The sequence below is a fragment of the Parambassis ranga genome, chromosome 13, assembly GCF_900634625.1.
Source record: "Parambassis ranga chromosome 13, fParRan2.1, whole genome shotgun sequence".
NCBI classification, from domain to species: Eukaryota; Metazoa; Chordata; class Actinopteri; family Ambassidae; genus Parambassis; species Parambassis ranga.
This window is the reverse complement of record NC_041033.1, coordinates 129,475-143,629: the sequence shown is the minus strand read 5'-3', so window position 1 is coordinate 143,629 and position 14,155 is coordinate 129,475. Positions and strand designations below refer to the sequence as shown.

The window sequence follows — 14,155 nt, the reverse complement described above, 5'->3', positions numbered from 1 at the left end:
GATGCTAAGTATTCTTGGAAGGAAGACCCAGCTTCTCTTCCCAACAACTGGAAGGCTGTGGAAGCGACGTTTCTGAGGACAGAGAAATGGCTCATGAAAGACCCCCTGTGGAAAGAGGCCTACAAGAGACAAGTCCACGAGATGGTGGCGAGAGGAGCTGCCATTAAGCTCACCAAGGACGTGATGGATAGTTGAAAAGGGCCTGCGTGAGCCATCTAATTGCACCTAATCCACACTCAGTGACTACGCCAGTACGTCTCGTATGGAACAGCAGTCAGGAGTTTGGAGCGGTTAGCATGAACGGCATTTTACTTAAAGGCCCAGACATCCTTAATCCCATCAGGGCAGTGCTTTTAAGATTCCGCGAGGGTGTGCACGCAGCCATTGGGGATGACAAAAATGTATAACTCGGTATGGTTGGAGGAGCAAGAGGTCCATGTGCATCGATTCTTGTGGAGTGAACATGGGTGACAAACCGGCGGGATGCATTGCACAGGTAGCCATGTGTGAGACTGCAAAATTACCCCAGTTCTCCCACATGAAGGAAGAAAGGAGGGTCATTGAAGAAGACCCTTACGTCGATGACCTCCTCACGTCCCACAATGACCTGCTGTGCCTTGATAAGATCCTAGAGGGAGTGGAGGACATACTGAAAACAGGAGGCTTCTACCTCAAACCCTGGGTCTGATCTGATCAAAGTGGGAGGCAGGATGGGACTGAATTCAAACCGGTGACTATGCTGTTGCCTAACCAAATAAAGGAAGAAGACAACAAAGCCCTTGGGGTTGGTTACCTGGTGCAAGAGGATAAACTCTTTGTGATGGTATCCATTAATTTCTCCAGAAGGAAGAAAAAAATGAGGACGGAGATTGATCTTACCGAAGAAGAGGTGGAGGTAAAGACACCAAATCCCCTGATACGTCGGGTCCTACTGAGCCAAATCGCAGGGCTGTACGACCCACTCGGTCTTGCCACACCCGTGAAGCAGAAAGGGGTGATTCTCATCAGGAGAGCTTTCCAGGAAGCAGGCAAGCTTACTAAAGACACCTGGGATCCTGGTGGCAAGGCTACGGCAGTTAAGGATAGTGGTAACGGAGCTTCTGAGATTTCAGGAAATGGAAAAATCTCAGCTAGAATAAAAAAGATAGAGACGCTGTGGGGAGCTGGTCTTGTAGATCAAGTGGACCCATCGAGGTACAGTTCTCTAGTTAAACTTTGTTTAGTAGTAAGTTATGTCCGCAGAGCTGTGAAGAAGTGGTTGGCCTGTATTGGGAGAGCCTCCGTACCGTCAAAGTGGGAGGTAGTACCGACAGTGGAAGATCTGTCCACAGAAGGATTCCGAAAAACGTATCAGCGCTTCACAGCCCTCAGGGGCCACCCACGGAGGCTCTGGTCAGATAGGGGCACCAACTTTGTGGGTGCCAGACCGATGTTACAAGAACTGTATGAGTTTCTAACGGACATTAACAGGGATCAGATTCAGAAGAAGGCAGCAGCTACAGGAACTGATTGGACGTGGGTATTTCATCCAGCGGACTCTCCCCACTGAAATGGGGCGGCTGAAGCAGCTGTCCGTGTATTTAAGAGGGCGGTGAGCAGTGTTGGTGGAGAAAATAACCTAACAGTGTTGGAGTTCCAGACCCTCCTGTACTTGGCTGCTAACCTGTCAAATGAGAGACCAATTGGTGCCAGGGCCCAAGTACAAGATGAAACCGTGGAAGTCATCACCCCTAACTCCCTTCTGCTTGGCCGTGCAGGGCCTAGTGGGGATACTAAAGGGTTTGAGTATCCAACTTACCCTAACCTACGACTGAGAGCGATCCAGATCGAGGTTGATAAATTCTGGAAGTGGTGGAGTCAGCTAGCAGGTCCAGGCCTCTTCATCTGTCAAAAATGGCATGCACCCGACCGGAACGTCACGGCGGGGGACCTAGTATGGTTAGCTGACCAGAACGCACGGAGGGGTCAGTTCAGGCTGGGTCGAGTTGTGGAAGCCTTCCCCGACATAAAAGGGGTGGTACGAGATGTGAAGGTGAGGACATGCCAAAGCTGTCCGGTTTCCAGTGGACAGTCCAGGAGAAGCCAGGACGTCGAGAGTTGCCCTTCCACCATCCTTCACAGGGATGTTAGGAGGCTGGTGGTTTTGCTACCAGTGGAGGAGTAAGAAAAGACTTCCCCACCAGGTTGTGTTCCGGTTTTGGATCAAGACCCCCTGCCGGACATCTTTGAGGCTGGTGGAGTCATCGGCAAAGGATCCCAGAATGTCCAGAAGAACAATTTGGGTTGTTAAAGGATGTTAAAACCACTTTGATTTCTTAGATAGTTCTGTTAATATGTAGTACCTCCATATAAATATGAGTGCATAAGCATGGGGTGAAATTTAACATCACTAACCAAGTGATGTTAAATTTAGCCAAGTGGGAGGTGTAGGATTTTCCAGTAGAAAACTTTATTTCCTGATATGGGTGTGGGAAGTTAAAGATTGTGTTTGACTGTAATAGATGTTCATGACTGTTAGACGTATGCATGAATGATGCAATTGCGGAGTAAGCGCAGTTGTAGTGACACACACTTGTCATGTGCGTAAATGCACACGACTCTCTCCCTCTCTCTTTAAATAAATGGCAAACGGTACTGATGCCACCTTTTTTTTTTAATTTTGCCATTGAAGTATGCTATTTACCGTACATCCTGCTCCGTAAGCTATGGCTGGACCAGCAGCAGCTTTGCGCACGATTGGACACAGAGTGGGGTGGATCTCCTCTCTGACAGCACTTGAAACTGCTGTGTGATGCTACTGTGAGACTGACCACCTGTGAGTGCTGGGGGGCAGGGGAAGAGCTCATGGTTACACTGCTTATTGAGAAACTGCAAAACGAAAAGTCACAATAGTTGCTTCTGACAAAATAAAATTTGGAAAACCACCAAATTTGGCGAGGGTGTCCCCAAGTAGGTGACACTTGTCTCCATGCTGTGGTTAAAAGGCATTTCTGCATTACTTGATGTGCATGTCCTGAACTGAACAAAACACATGCCCTGAACCGAGACACATGTACCAAACTGCAGGGGCATAAAAGGAGTCTGGATCACTCTATTTTGAAATACGAAGGGGCAAGAATGGTGTGTTAATGTTGCATTCAAGTTCCCTGACAGCAAATTAGATCGTTCCAATGTTGGGGTAAGGCATGCCTGCCTGACATACATGGCTTACCCAAGCCTTTATGGGGCTCTAAGCAAGATTTCATACAACCACCTCAGCATCAGATGCTTCATTATCTCATAGGCTGCACTGTGTGTAATATATGAATGTGTAATATCATCTCATTTGTATTAATGTTATTTTTTAAAATAGATATATATATATTTAAATATATTTTATCATGGACTTTTGGTGTGTAGCAAATATATGTTATTATTGATAGCCCAGGCTAGTATCAGAAGTTAGGAAACCTAATGGAGGGAGACACAGAGACAGAAGACTTGTGTTTTGATGTTACCTTATATTATGGACTTTGCAGACAAACAACAAAAAACATAGACATGAAACAAAGAATCCGAATGGCCATTTCAAGTAATTTCAACATTACTTACAATCAATGTGATTGTGCATTAAATGTTATTCATTCAACTTCCCAAACTCTCCAATGTCCACACAGCGGCCCAAAAGGGGCAGTGTGGAAATTGTCTGTGTGGAGAGGGATGTGGCAGAAGTAATGCAGGGGGGCAAAAGTTTGTGTAGGCTACCAGCGTAGCTTGGAAAAGGGACTCCTCAGGCTTGAGGTGGAAAAGTTTTTCCCATCTTGAGTTGAGATAAATTAATTGAGTTCAGGCTCTAGGCCAGACACAGGGCCAGGGTTTCAGTTGATGTGCAGACAAATAACAGTAATTATTACTAGCTGCATTAAATACATTTTCCAATTCAATATCAATATAACATCCATCAATGTACATCAATAAATATGATATATAATGTCAAAATAAATCACATAAAATATTAATCAATATACATTAACAAAACTGTTAGCATGCATCAATGTATTGATATAATATGTATATTCTATAATATTGAACTATATTATTGTACAAAAGGCACTAAAACAATACTCTAATGCTCAGTGCTAATATAACAATAATAATAGTAACAACAAATTCAATCAACTTGCATTGATAAAGTTTCGGTCAAGCTGTATGCAAACATTCAAAGACTAACAAAACATTATTGGAGTTATGGACACTTCATTTAAGTTTGCATTATTTGAGAAACAAAGCTTAAAAGCCCAGGCTACCGGTGGTGGTTTGACTAATATTGCTTGTCAATTGGCTTGACGTGGTCACGTGACTATGTTGTAATTGGCCCAGTGCAGCCACATGACATACAATACTATACTAGCGAGAGTACTTAATACAGCGAAAGTGATTTTTCATGAGCAATACAGCAGAGGAGAGAGATTACTGATTTTTACCCAGGTTACAGGCGCTCTTTGAGGCCCTATAAGCGACCGGGGGCCCTAAGCCGCCACATAGTTCGCTTATGCCTTGGGCCGGGCCTGCTGACATAAATTCCTAGATTAGATGTCTTGTCCATGTCCAGTATGATAGCTCACTTGCCATTATTACACCAGGGAAAGATTTAATTCAACTACTGGAAAACCAGCAACACTGACCAATGTGCCTCTGCTATCACCCTGCTTTGGCCATTGAAGTGGCAAGCTAATTATGCTGCTATCTAAACCTACCCAACATTTCATATGCTGAAAACACATCCCGTTAAAGCATTTTTAACCACAAATCAGAATCTGAAATACTTGATTATTCCCAGTGGGAAATTGCTTACATTCCAGGTGCTCCATGCATACTCAGAACAGGTTAGAAATAGAAACTAAGATAAAATAACAAGTAGTAAAATAAAATAAAATTCTATATAAATAAATTATAGACAATAATAAGCATTCAAGTTAAATTCGATTTAAGTCACTGGTAGTCATATATAATACAACTGGAATACTGTAAGCAGTAAAATATAACAATACTATAATTACATCCAATATGCATATAATTACCAAGTCAATGTGTTAGATCAGATTCTTTGATCTCAGAGGGAGCAGTTGTACAGTTTGATGGCCACAGGAAAGAATGACCTTCTGTATTAAAACCCAAAATATCAGCTGTAAATCACTCAAGTGCTTTTATTCCTGCAGGAAGGAGCAGTCACATACACAGACAGTAGCCTCTGTAGGAGTGCTCAAGGTCTTTTCAGAGCAACCCCCTTCTTATACCCTCTGTTATCTAACAGACAGCTTCTCAGAATACACACATCTTAGAATAGGCACAAGCATAATCATATATGACAGTAACATATGTATGAGATCATAGGTGTAACATCACATATATTTCCATAGTAAGACATATGGATAGACTGTCTCCACAAAGTCCAGTAGGCCATCCTGCTGACACAGGTTAGGTTATTTCCAGAATTCTTCCAACATTCTCAAACTACTCCAAAAACTTGTCTCCAAAAAGTTAGCCTACACCTGATTATGGCTGTCTGGGTTGCTGCAGACAGCAACTAACTAGCATTAGTTCCATGCTAGTCAAAAACAAGTTGGATATATTCCTGTGAGGAACAATAGGTCTATTAGCTAAATTCAGATTCAATCAAGCAGTCTCTGTCATGTCTGACCAAAGCAGGTTTGTGCTCAGACTGTGTTCCGTTACCTTGAAGTGTCTCCTAAAATAGACATGGTCATTACCATGGTGCTGCCTTAGTTTATCATTGCCCTGCGTAATAACTCGGTTTCACAGGCGGGAAAGTAGGACAACTTTTCAGCCCAGGAGTCTAATGGCACTGTTTCCATAAATCACTAGTTAGTGATGAGCTAGCTGCCTGGGCCAGGTGTGTCTAACGACTGGCTAACAACTATGAGACTGCCGGAGGGGGACTGGTTGACAGCCCTTTGTTCTTGCTGTGAGTATGTGCAAACTTCCTGGGAATGGATGGAATCACTGCATTGTATGTGGTAGAAAGATGATGTCTGAGGCCACCATCTGCTAAGGGAAGGTTTTTCCAGCTTAACATATATGGCTTCCTTGACTCCTCGTTTCAAACCACCTTTCCTCTTTAAGATGTGAACATTGTTGTCCTCTAAGGCAGTGGTCCCCAACCACCAGGCCGGGGACCGGTACCGGTCCGTGGGTCATTTGGTACCGGGCCGCACAGAAAGACTGAGCAAAACATATATTTTTCATTATCTGAGTCTGAAAGCTGTTTCATTTATAAATCGATCAGATTCATCCGCCTGTGCCTTTAAGCACCTGCCCAGATGCTGGTCTCGGGATACGGCACCCCAAAATTAAGCCCACAAACAGCAAAAATGAATAAAAAAACAAACGTCTTTGGAGAGCTTCTTCGGAAAGGGGAAAAGGCCTAACGAGGAGACAGAAGAAGAGGAGCCTACCCCTTCAAAGAAAAAGAAACCCGCATTTAAAAGACTATATCAGGAGTCCTATTTAAAATACGGATTTATTGCAACAGGTGATTCTCACACACCAAGTCCGCTCTGAGTGATGTGGCGACAGACTCACAAATGAGGCAACGAAGCCTTCAAAACTGCGAGACCGAGCACCCTGCATTAAAAGACAAGCCATGGAAGAAAACATGAACAAGAACGACTGAAGCAATTAATGACGGCCAAAACAAAATTACGGAGTGGACTGGACATAAGAAACACACTTCGGGTGTCATGTCTCCCATTATCCCCAGATGGGACCGCCTCATTGCTGAGAAAGCTCAAAGGCTCCCACTAATTAAGCATAAGAGTAAGTTGTCTCTTTATGCACTTTTTTTTCTGTGCCGGTCCGTGAAAGTATTGTTTTACATAATACCGGTCCGTGGTGCAAAAAAGGTTGGGGACCGCTGCTCTAAGGAGTGTCCTTTCTCTTTGAGGTGGAGGTGAACAGCTAAGTCTTGTCCTGAGGAGGTGGCTCTCCTGTGCTGAGCCATTCTTCCAACCATGACATCCCAGTCCATTTCAAACCGATGACAACACTGAGGCAGAAACTGGTTCACCCGGAGGATAAGATTCCCAGGGAGGAACACAGCAATGTGATATATACAGTCCAGTGCAGTTAGGAATGCTCTGATCTATACATTTGAGAAACTAACCATTCCACAGAAGAATGGCTGAATTAGGCTTAAGGATATATGACCCTTACCATTTGCCTCTTCTTTCTGTCTTCTTGAAAATATGTCAGTGAGCTTTGCACATTTGGCAGCATCCTCAATCAATGCTGCCAAGCCCCTGGCTTTTTCAGCCCCACCCGGTCTCTTCCTTTCCGTTTTTACCCGCTTCTCAGCCTCCTGGCCCACTTCTCTGTCATCTCGACTTTTAGTAGACTAAACCAACAGTGCAAAATGGTAGCTCCCAAACTCCCCTCTGTCTCAGAGACAGGTCAATTAAGCACTGAAAAGATTCATTCATATTCTAACATGATTACTACTATTCCTAATTGCCGACCAGCCCACAAATCAAGCGACCCACCGGGAATCCTCCCGACTCTCCCAATTACCCACTCTGCCCTTGCTCGGGTCCCTTGCAGACAGAAATCCCGGATGAGCCTCCAGTGTTACCTTCCTTCCCTGGCTTAGGAATCCCCTAACCATGGTACAGGTTTGTACCATGGTGTACTTGTTCACTAGGTTGGGATTTCGTCACAGCATTTTTTTTTCTTTTTTGAAGTAAAAAAACAAAAAACGGAAATTGACTTTTTTTCCTGTTTTTTGTTTTGTGACCTGATTTTCATTACATTTACAAGAAATGTCAAATAAGATAACAGCGCAATTTTTCATTCCTGATCTTTCCATTCAGGTCATTTTTAAATTATTAGACTGCTTGGCGGGGACTAGACCGTAGTAGAAGAAGGAGGAATGGAAACGTAGATCATAGAAGGACTGACTGCTTGGCAGGGCATATACCTCTGTTTGGTGAAATTCCAATTAGCTACCACTAGAGGGGGCTATTAACACATTACATCCACAGTCGACTATAGACTCTCAATACAACAAGTAAAATACATATTAACTTTTAATGTAACCTCAAAAACTGTTTTTTTTAATATGCAAAATGAATATATTCCTATTTTGTTTTTAAAATGCTTTTATTATATAGCTAATATTTGATCTTTCTAACCCATGTAGTCTGTGCCAATCATTTCACACTCACGCTGGTTGCTAAAAAAGGGTGAAGTGCAGCTAATGGCTGGACCTAAGACTACAAGGACAATGCGGAGTCGTAAGCTCCACCAACCAGTGTACCTGTTTCTCTTTAACAATCTATTGCTGGTCACCAAGCGGAGGTAAGCATTTGTAAAGTAATTCAGTAAAAAACAATACCTTTATGAAATAATTTATTTATTTATTCATTCATTGGGTAAACAATGTTGATGAGGAATAAGCCATTTTGTTCATCAAAAATATTTCTTTCACTTGATGGTAATCTAGCTTTAAAAAACGTATTATGCCAATTATTAGTACCATTGCATTTGTAGCTATAACTTTGTACTAACCTCACTAAAATCAAGGCATTGCAAATGCAAAACTTAATATTAATGTTTCAAAGAATAAAGCAATTACAAAATTATGAAAATATTTATTTAGCACATTCAAACAATGCACAATATAAAAACTTACATTATGTGTACATCTTATTTATTTTTTTTTTGTAAAAATGTCCAGCAGAAAAATAAATCTGATGTCACATATATAATAAATCAGAACAGAATAGCCTGTCTATGATTTTTGAGGCACTCTCTTGCAGGATTTCACTGAACACATCAGACAGCGAGGGCACGCTGTGCGCTTCCCCGTCTCCAAACGCTTCTACGCATCCACGTGGCCTGGATCATTTCTGGATCATTTTTTCGTGCATGCTGCTTGATTCCTACAAGTATGATCTTTATAACGCGGATCAATACCGTCGCGATGAAATGCAGAGAGTAGATCTCAGTGAATCGCGTGCTGACGGACTACGAGTGTACTAATGTTTTCACACCGCGGTCCGTCTCAACCTCGTTGCTTAAAAGACGCTTTAGTGCTGCGTTTAAAGGAATAAGGAGTTAGCTGCTCAAATGGAGCAGGAAAAGACACCGCAGACATGCTGGTTGCGTCATCACAACGTTCTGTTTCGGCCGAGTTGTTGAAAAAAGTGTTTCGAGATTGAAAATTTTCGGCCGAAAATGGCCCAAAAGTGCATTATCGGTTTTCGGCCGAAAATTCCGTGCATCCCTAATATTTATTTACATATTCATTAATATCTGAAATTAACAGAAGTAGAACCATCCAGTAGACAGAGAAGTAGATACTCTTTCTAGTGCTGGCAGTGTTTAATTTAATAAACGGCAAGGGTTACTGAAAAAGCAGTTGCCATGTTGTTGGTTTAGTTGTTTATTGATGAAAATAAGACATGTTAGGTCACGATTAAGTGTTTGTAAGTTTTTGTTAGAATATAGGTTCAACAACAAAAAGATTTTTATCATAACCTCCATAGATAAAAGTAACTATCTATTGCCTTACAGGGCAAAATGTACAGAATAAATCAATATACACTTAAATTATTAGCTTTAAAAAGTAATAATTACTGCTAGACTGTCATTAACATTTAACAGATGTACCAGATAAACAAGAATGAAAGTCTATCATAACATTATCAAACACATTATGTATTTGTTCTGCTGATGATATGATTTAATAATTCTGTCCACTTTTTATCAGTGGGGAAAAGTTTCAGGTCATGGACTCATGTGCAAGGGCCATGTTGAGGACAGAAGATCTTGACGACCAGGGCCAGCTACTGGCCAGTGTCTTTAATCTTAAACTGCTGGAAAATCAAGAAGAGCGTCAGGTCAGCTACATGCTCAAGACCTCCAGTATGTGAGTATCCAGAGTAGAACTAGATCTACTTATCTCTTATTCCAGGTGCTCCATGCATTATCAGAATTATGTAACAGATAAAATATAAATTAAACAATAGCAAGTAAGTAAAATAAAATACAATTCTAAATAGTAAAACATCTTGTTAACAAACTGGTAGTCATATAGAACTTGAATACGGCAAGTAAAATATAACAACATTAAAAATAACATCCAATATGGATATAGTAATTAATAAGGGAATGTGTTAGATCAGATGGAATGGCCTCCTGCGGCACTCAGTGGTGCATTTAGGAGGGATCAGTTTGGCACTGAAAGTACTCCTGCACCTCAGCAGCCTGTTGTAGAGAGAATGGAAGCTGTTCTCCAGGATCCCCTGCAGCTTAGACAGCATCCTTCTGTCTAAAGCTGCTGTCAAGGAGTCCAGCTCCACCCCCACAACATCAACATTGAGTCTGTTTGTGTCCACTGCTTTCAGTCTGCTGCTTTAGCACATGACAGCAAACAAAATGGCACTGGCAACCACACACATAATCCTCTGCATGGTCTGACAGATGTTAAAAGACCAGAGCCTCCTCAGAAAATAGATGCCAGTGTTCTTAGTCTAGTCAAGTTTATTGTCCAAAACCACTCCAAGGTATTTATAATCCTCCACAATGTCCATTGTCCAATGTCCCTTTATGGGGCCCCGGTGTTGCTGACTACGGTGTCTAAAACACACTGCTACAGACACACATACTGTGGTCTACCAGATAGTCCACAATCCATGAGACAAACGGACAGGCATCGCTGTTAGTTTCTCACCTAGAGGAGCCGGCTTAATTGTGTTGAAGGCACTGGAGAAGTCAAAAAACATGACCCTCACAGTGTTTGCTGCTTGTCCAGATAGGTGTAGACACAGTAAAGTAGGTAAATGATGGAATCTTCAACTTCCAGCTGGGGCTAGTAGGCGAACTGGAGAGGGTCCAGGTGAGGCCTAACAGTAGGCCGGAGCTGTTCCAGAATGAGTCTCTCCAGGGTCTTCATGATGCATGACAACAGTGCAACGGGTCTGTAGTCCGAGGAACTGGGCTGCAGCATCTTCGGCTCCACCCCACAACATCACTGGCCCTTCTGATGAGTTTGTTGAGCCTGTTCGTGTCTGCTGCCCCAGGGTGCTAACTCCCATGCAAGCTATCTACAGATTCATATAGCAGGTTAACATGAAGCCAAATTGTTATCTAATTATTATCTAATCATTATTAGGTTTTCTAAGCCACAGAACACTAATCTGCAAGAGGAAATGTTTTCAGTCAGGGGAAAATAAAAACTAAACATTGCTTTAATTTTTTTGGTAAAATGCATCAGAGCTACCCATTATTATTACCCATAGAGCTACCTACCAATTTACTTTCCATTTCTGCTCTGGCCCTTTGCTTCCTTGTAGAGTGGACACTTCAGGCATGCACTGCATTTTTTTTAAAGCCATTGCTTCCTTGTGGTCTCCTGCCATGGACACCATGCCCATTCAGTTTTTGCATATAGTAGATTCATAAAAAGAGATAAGAGAGAGTTAACCTGTTCCAGTGATTTCTTTAAGTCTTTAGCTTTTACTTTTTTTACCTCACTGTGCATTGTGTCTTTGGTGTCAACTTGGCTGGGTCCCCACTTCTAGAGAGAGTAGTTATAGCACTAAATTGTCTTCACTTTAAAAACCTAAAGTCTTTGAGATGACTTTGTTACAGTCTTATATGAAAAAGTACAATTGAAAATTAACACCATATTAATAATGCTGAAGTGGTAACTCATCAGTGGCATCTTGTGCACAGGAGTGAGAAGCTTCGATGGATATATGCACTCACCCCTAACCGTCGCACACGGTTTTTGTCAACTGGTGCCCACCAGATAGGTGAGATACAATGTCACAGATACAATGAACCCTTAGTCAATGGACAGGTAAACTTAAATCATCTTTGTTGTTTATCAGACTCTCCACAGGTGCAGTGTATTCAGTCATACACTTCTCAGGAGCCAGATGAACTTTCCACTGAGATGGCTGATGTTTTGAACCTTCTAGAAAGAACAGATGATGGTATGTTGTTAAAAAAAATACAGTTGTTTTTAAAAGATTGCAAACTGCCAATAGAATATTCTGAACTGTAATCTCCTTTTTCTATTTTTATGTTAACAAAAGTCTGTTGTATTCTAGGTTGGATGATGGGTGAGAGGCTCCATGATGGCGAGAGGGGATGGTTCCCTAGTCGAATAGTAGAAGAAATCCAAAGCAAGGAGATCCGAGCTCAGAACCTGAGAGAGATCTTTAGGATTCAGCAGACTCAGGAAGGTGGAGTTGGCCAAGCAACTGGATCCAGGTCTGGTTTAAGGACAGGAAGGCGTACACCAAAAGTTTAACTTTTCTAATGCTTGGACAAATCAAAGAGAGGACAGCAGTGAAATAAAGCATTGAATCAGTCATGTACATCAAGAGAAAAATATGATGTCAGATGTTGATTAATTACCATACAATGACATCTCCCTTGCCTGAATCAATGGTCTTGTGAGAACAATGTGATGTGTCATACAAAATAAGTGCTGAAGGTGTATAAATCATTTTTTCATGTTGATTTTATTTTGATATACTGTACTGCAGAGTGGTGAGTCATGAATTACACTCCCAACAGAAGCATTTTTGGTGTTTTTGGGCTAACCTTAAAGAAACAACCTAATTCATTTATAGAAAATATGTGTAGCATCTGGTTCCCCAAGAAGAGCCACCAGAATACAAGTTCTAGGCCAGTGACATTTATTTAAAAGTGTGCTTCTCTACCTTGGTCACTAACCTACAGTGGGCTGTCTCTTCACTTTTAACAACACTACAACTTAAATAATAAAGGAGACACATTGTCTTTACTCTACTACAGATGAGACAGAAATGCTAATTTTTATACACAAACCCTAACCCCATAGCGGATGGCTACATCAAGTGAAGGGAGACGGCACAGCATGAAGCAAGAGACCTGCATGAGGAGGAAGATTCATCTTTAATGTCATGCTGCCTATGTAGAAATGGCTTTAGCTAGCACAAAGCATCTGTATCAATCAGACCCCTTTGGTCTGGTCTTTTCTGACCCACTCTTCTGGCCACACTGAAAAAGACAATAACAAACCAAAAAACAAAAACCACACTGTTATTAACTCTTATGATGGCATGGCATTTTGAACACACCAAGCCTAACAAACAATACTTTAAAACCAACTATTATTTAAGATAAGATAAGATCACTAAAATCCAAATCAAAAGTACAGTAAGCGGTATGAGCACAATATATGTTGCATGTATACAAATAGAGACCAGTGGAGGGAATGACAATGATACATGACATGATCATCTAGCTCTTCTCCCTACAGAAAGAGGAAGAGTTATACAGTCTGATGGTCACTGGCAGGAAGGATTTTAGATGGACATCAGTTTATATATTGTATAAATCCTGCAGGTTAGGTTTCTGGATGTGCAATTATATTATGTATTTAACAGGGGACAAGAGTCAACGTGGCATTACAGTGGTTACAACATGATTCCAGCTGTGACCACTTGTACAGAGAAACACATAGATAAATAGATATAGGGTAGGTTGGGAGCTTCACTTTAAAAAAAACAAGCTGTTGCCTGTAAACCTATAAAAGCATTTCAGTGCTAAATAAATTAAAAATCTCTTTGTAAACAATGTAAAACTATAAACATCAGATTGACATGTTTTTTATTTGCATTGTTAAATGACTTGTACAGATTTGCAAATATCTTTTATAGCAATTACTACTTAATTGTGAATTCATTATCAATCTTATATATATAAGATATTAAAGTACTGTTTATAATATCAATCTATGTCTTCTCTATGTTTTATACTTTCTTGTGTTTGTTCATTAGGAAGCACAAATACAGCCATGAGCTACTTAACTAACTTAACATGAACAGAAGCTTTTGAGAGTTTTTATCTTGCACACGCCAATGAGCTATGGCACTGTAGACTACTTCAACAACCGACACCTCCGCTGGCTCCAGCGCAAGCATCTTGCTCACAGTGGAAACGCAATAGATGTTGTGAGAGGAGGCAGAAAATGGGCAAGTGTGGAGGAATACGGACCAGACATGGCTAACTTAAAATCCCTGAGTTGTATCTAAAAAGAATATATTTACTACTGTATAAAAACCTTTACATAGTAAAGAGAGTGAAATGAATATACCAGTAT

General features: G+C 41.3%; 1 protein-coding gene across 2 annotated transcripts in view; it reads left to right on the top strand.

Moving 5' to 3' along the window:
• Positions 1-13,786, top strand: part of ngef (neuronal guanine nucleotide exchange factor) — a 51,421-nt gene extending 37,635 nt beyond the window's left edge. The window contains exons 11-15 of one of the 2 annotated variants that reach the window (XM_028418734.1): positions 8,237-8,352; positions 9,767-9,925; positions 11,734-11,813; positions 11,892-11,996; positions 12,114-13,786. In XM_028418734.1, the coding sequence (XP_028274535.1) occupies positions 8,237-8,352; positions 9,767-9,925; positions 11,734-11,813; positions 11,892-11,996; positions 12,114-12,316 (663 nt within the window). In that variant the 3' untranslated portion in view covers positions 12,317-13,786. Of the gene's footprint in view, positions 1-8,194; positions 8,353-9,766; positions 9,926-11,733; positions 11,814-11,891; positions 11,997-12,113 lie in introns of both variants that reach the window. The other variant, XM_028418733.1, reaches the window with a different exon arrangement.
• Positions 13,787-14,155: the final 369 nt, after the last annotated feature.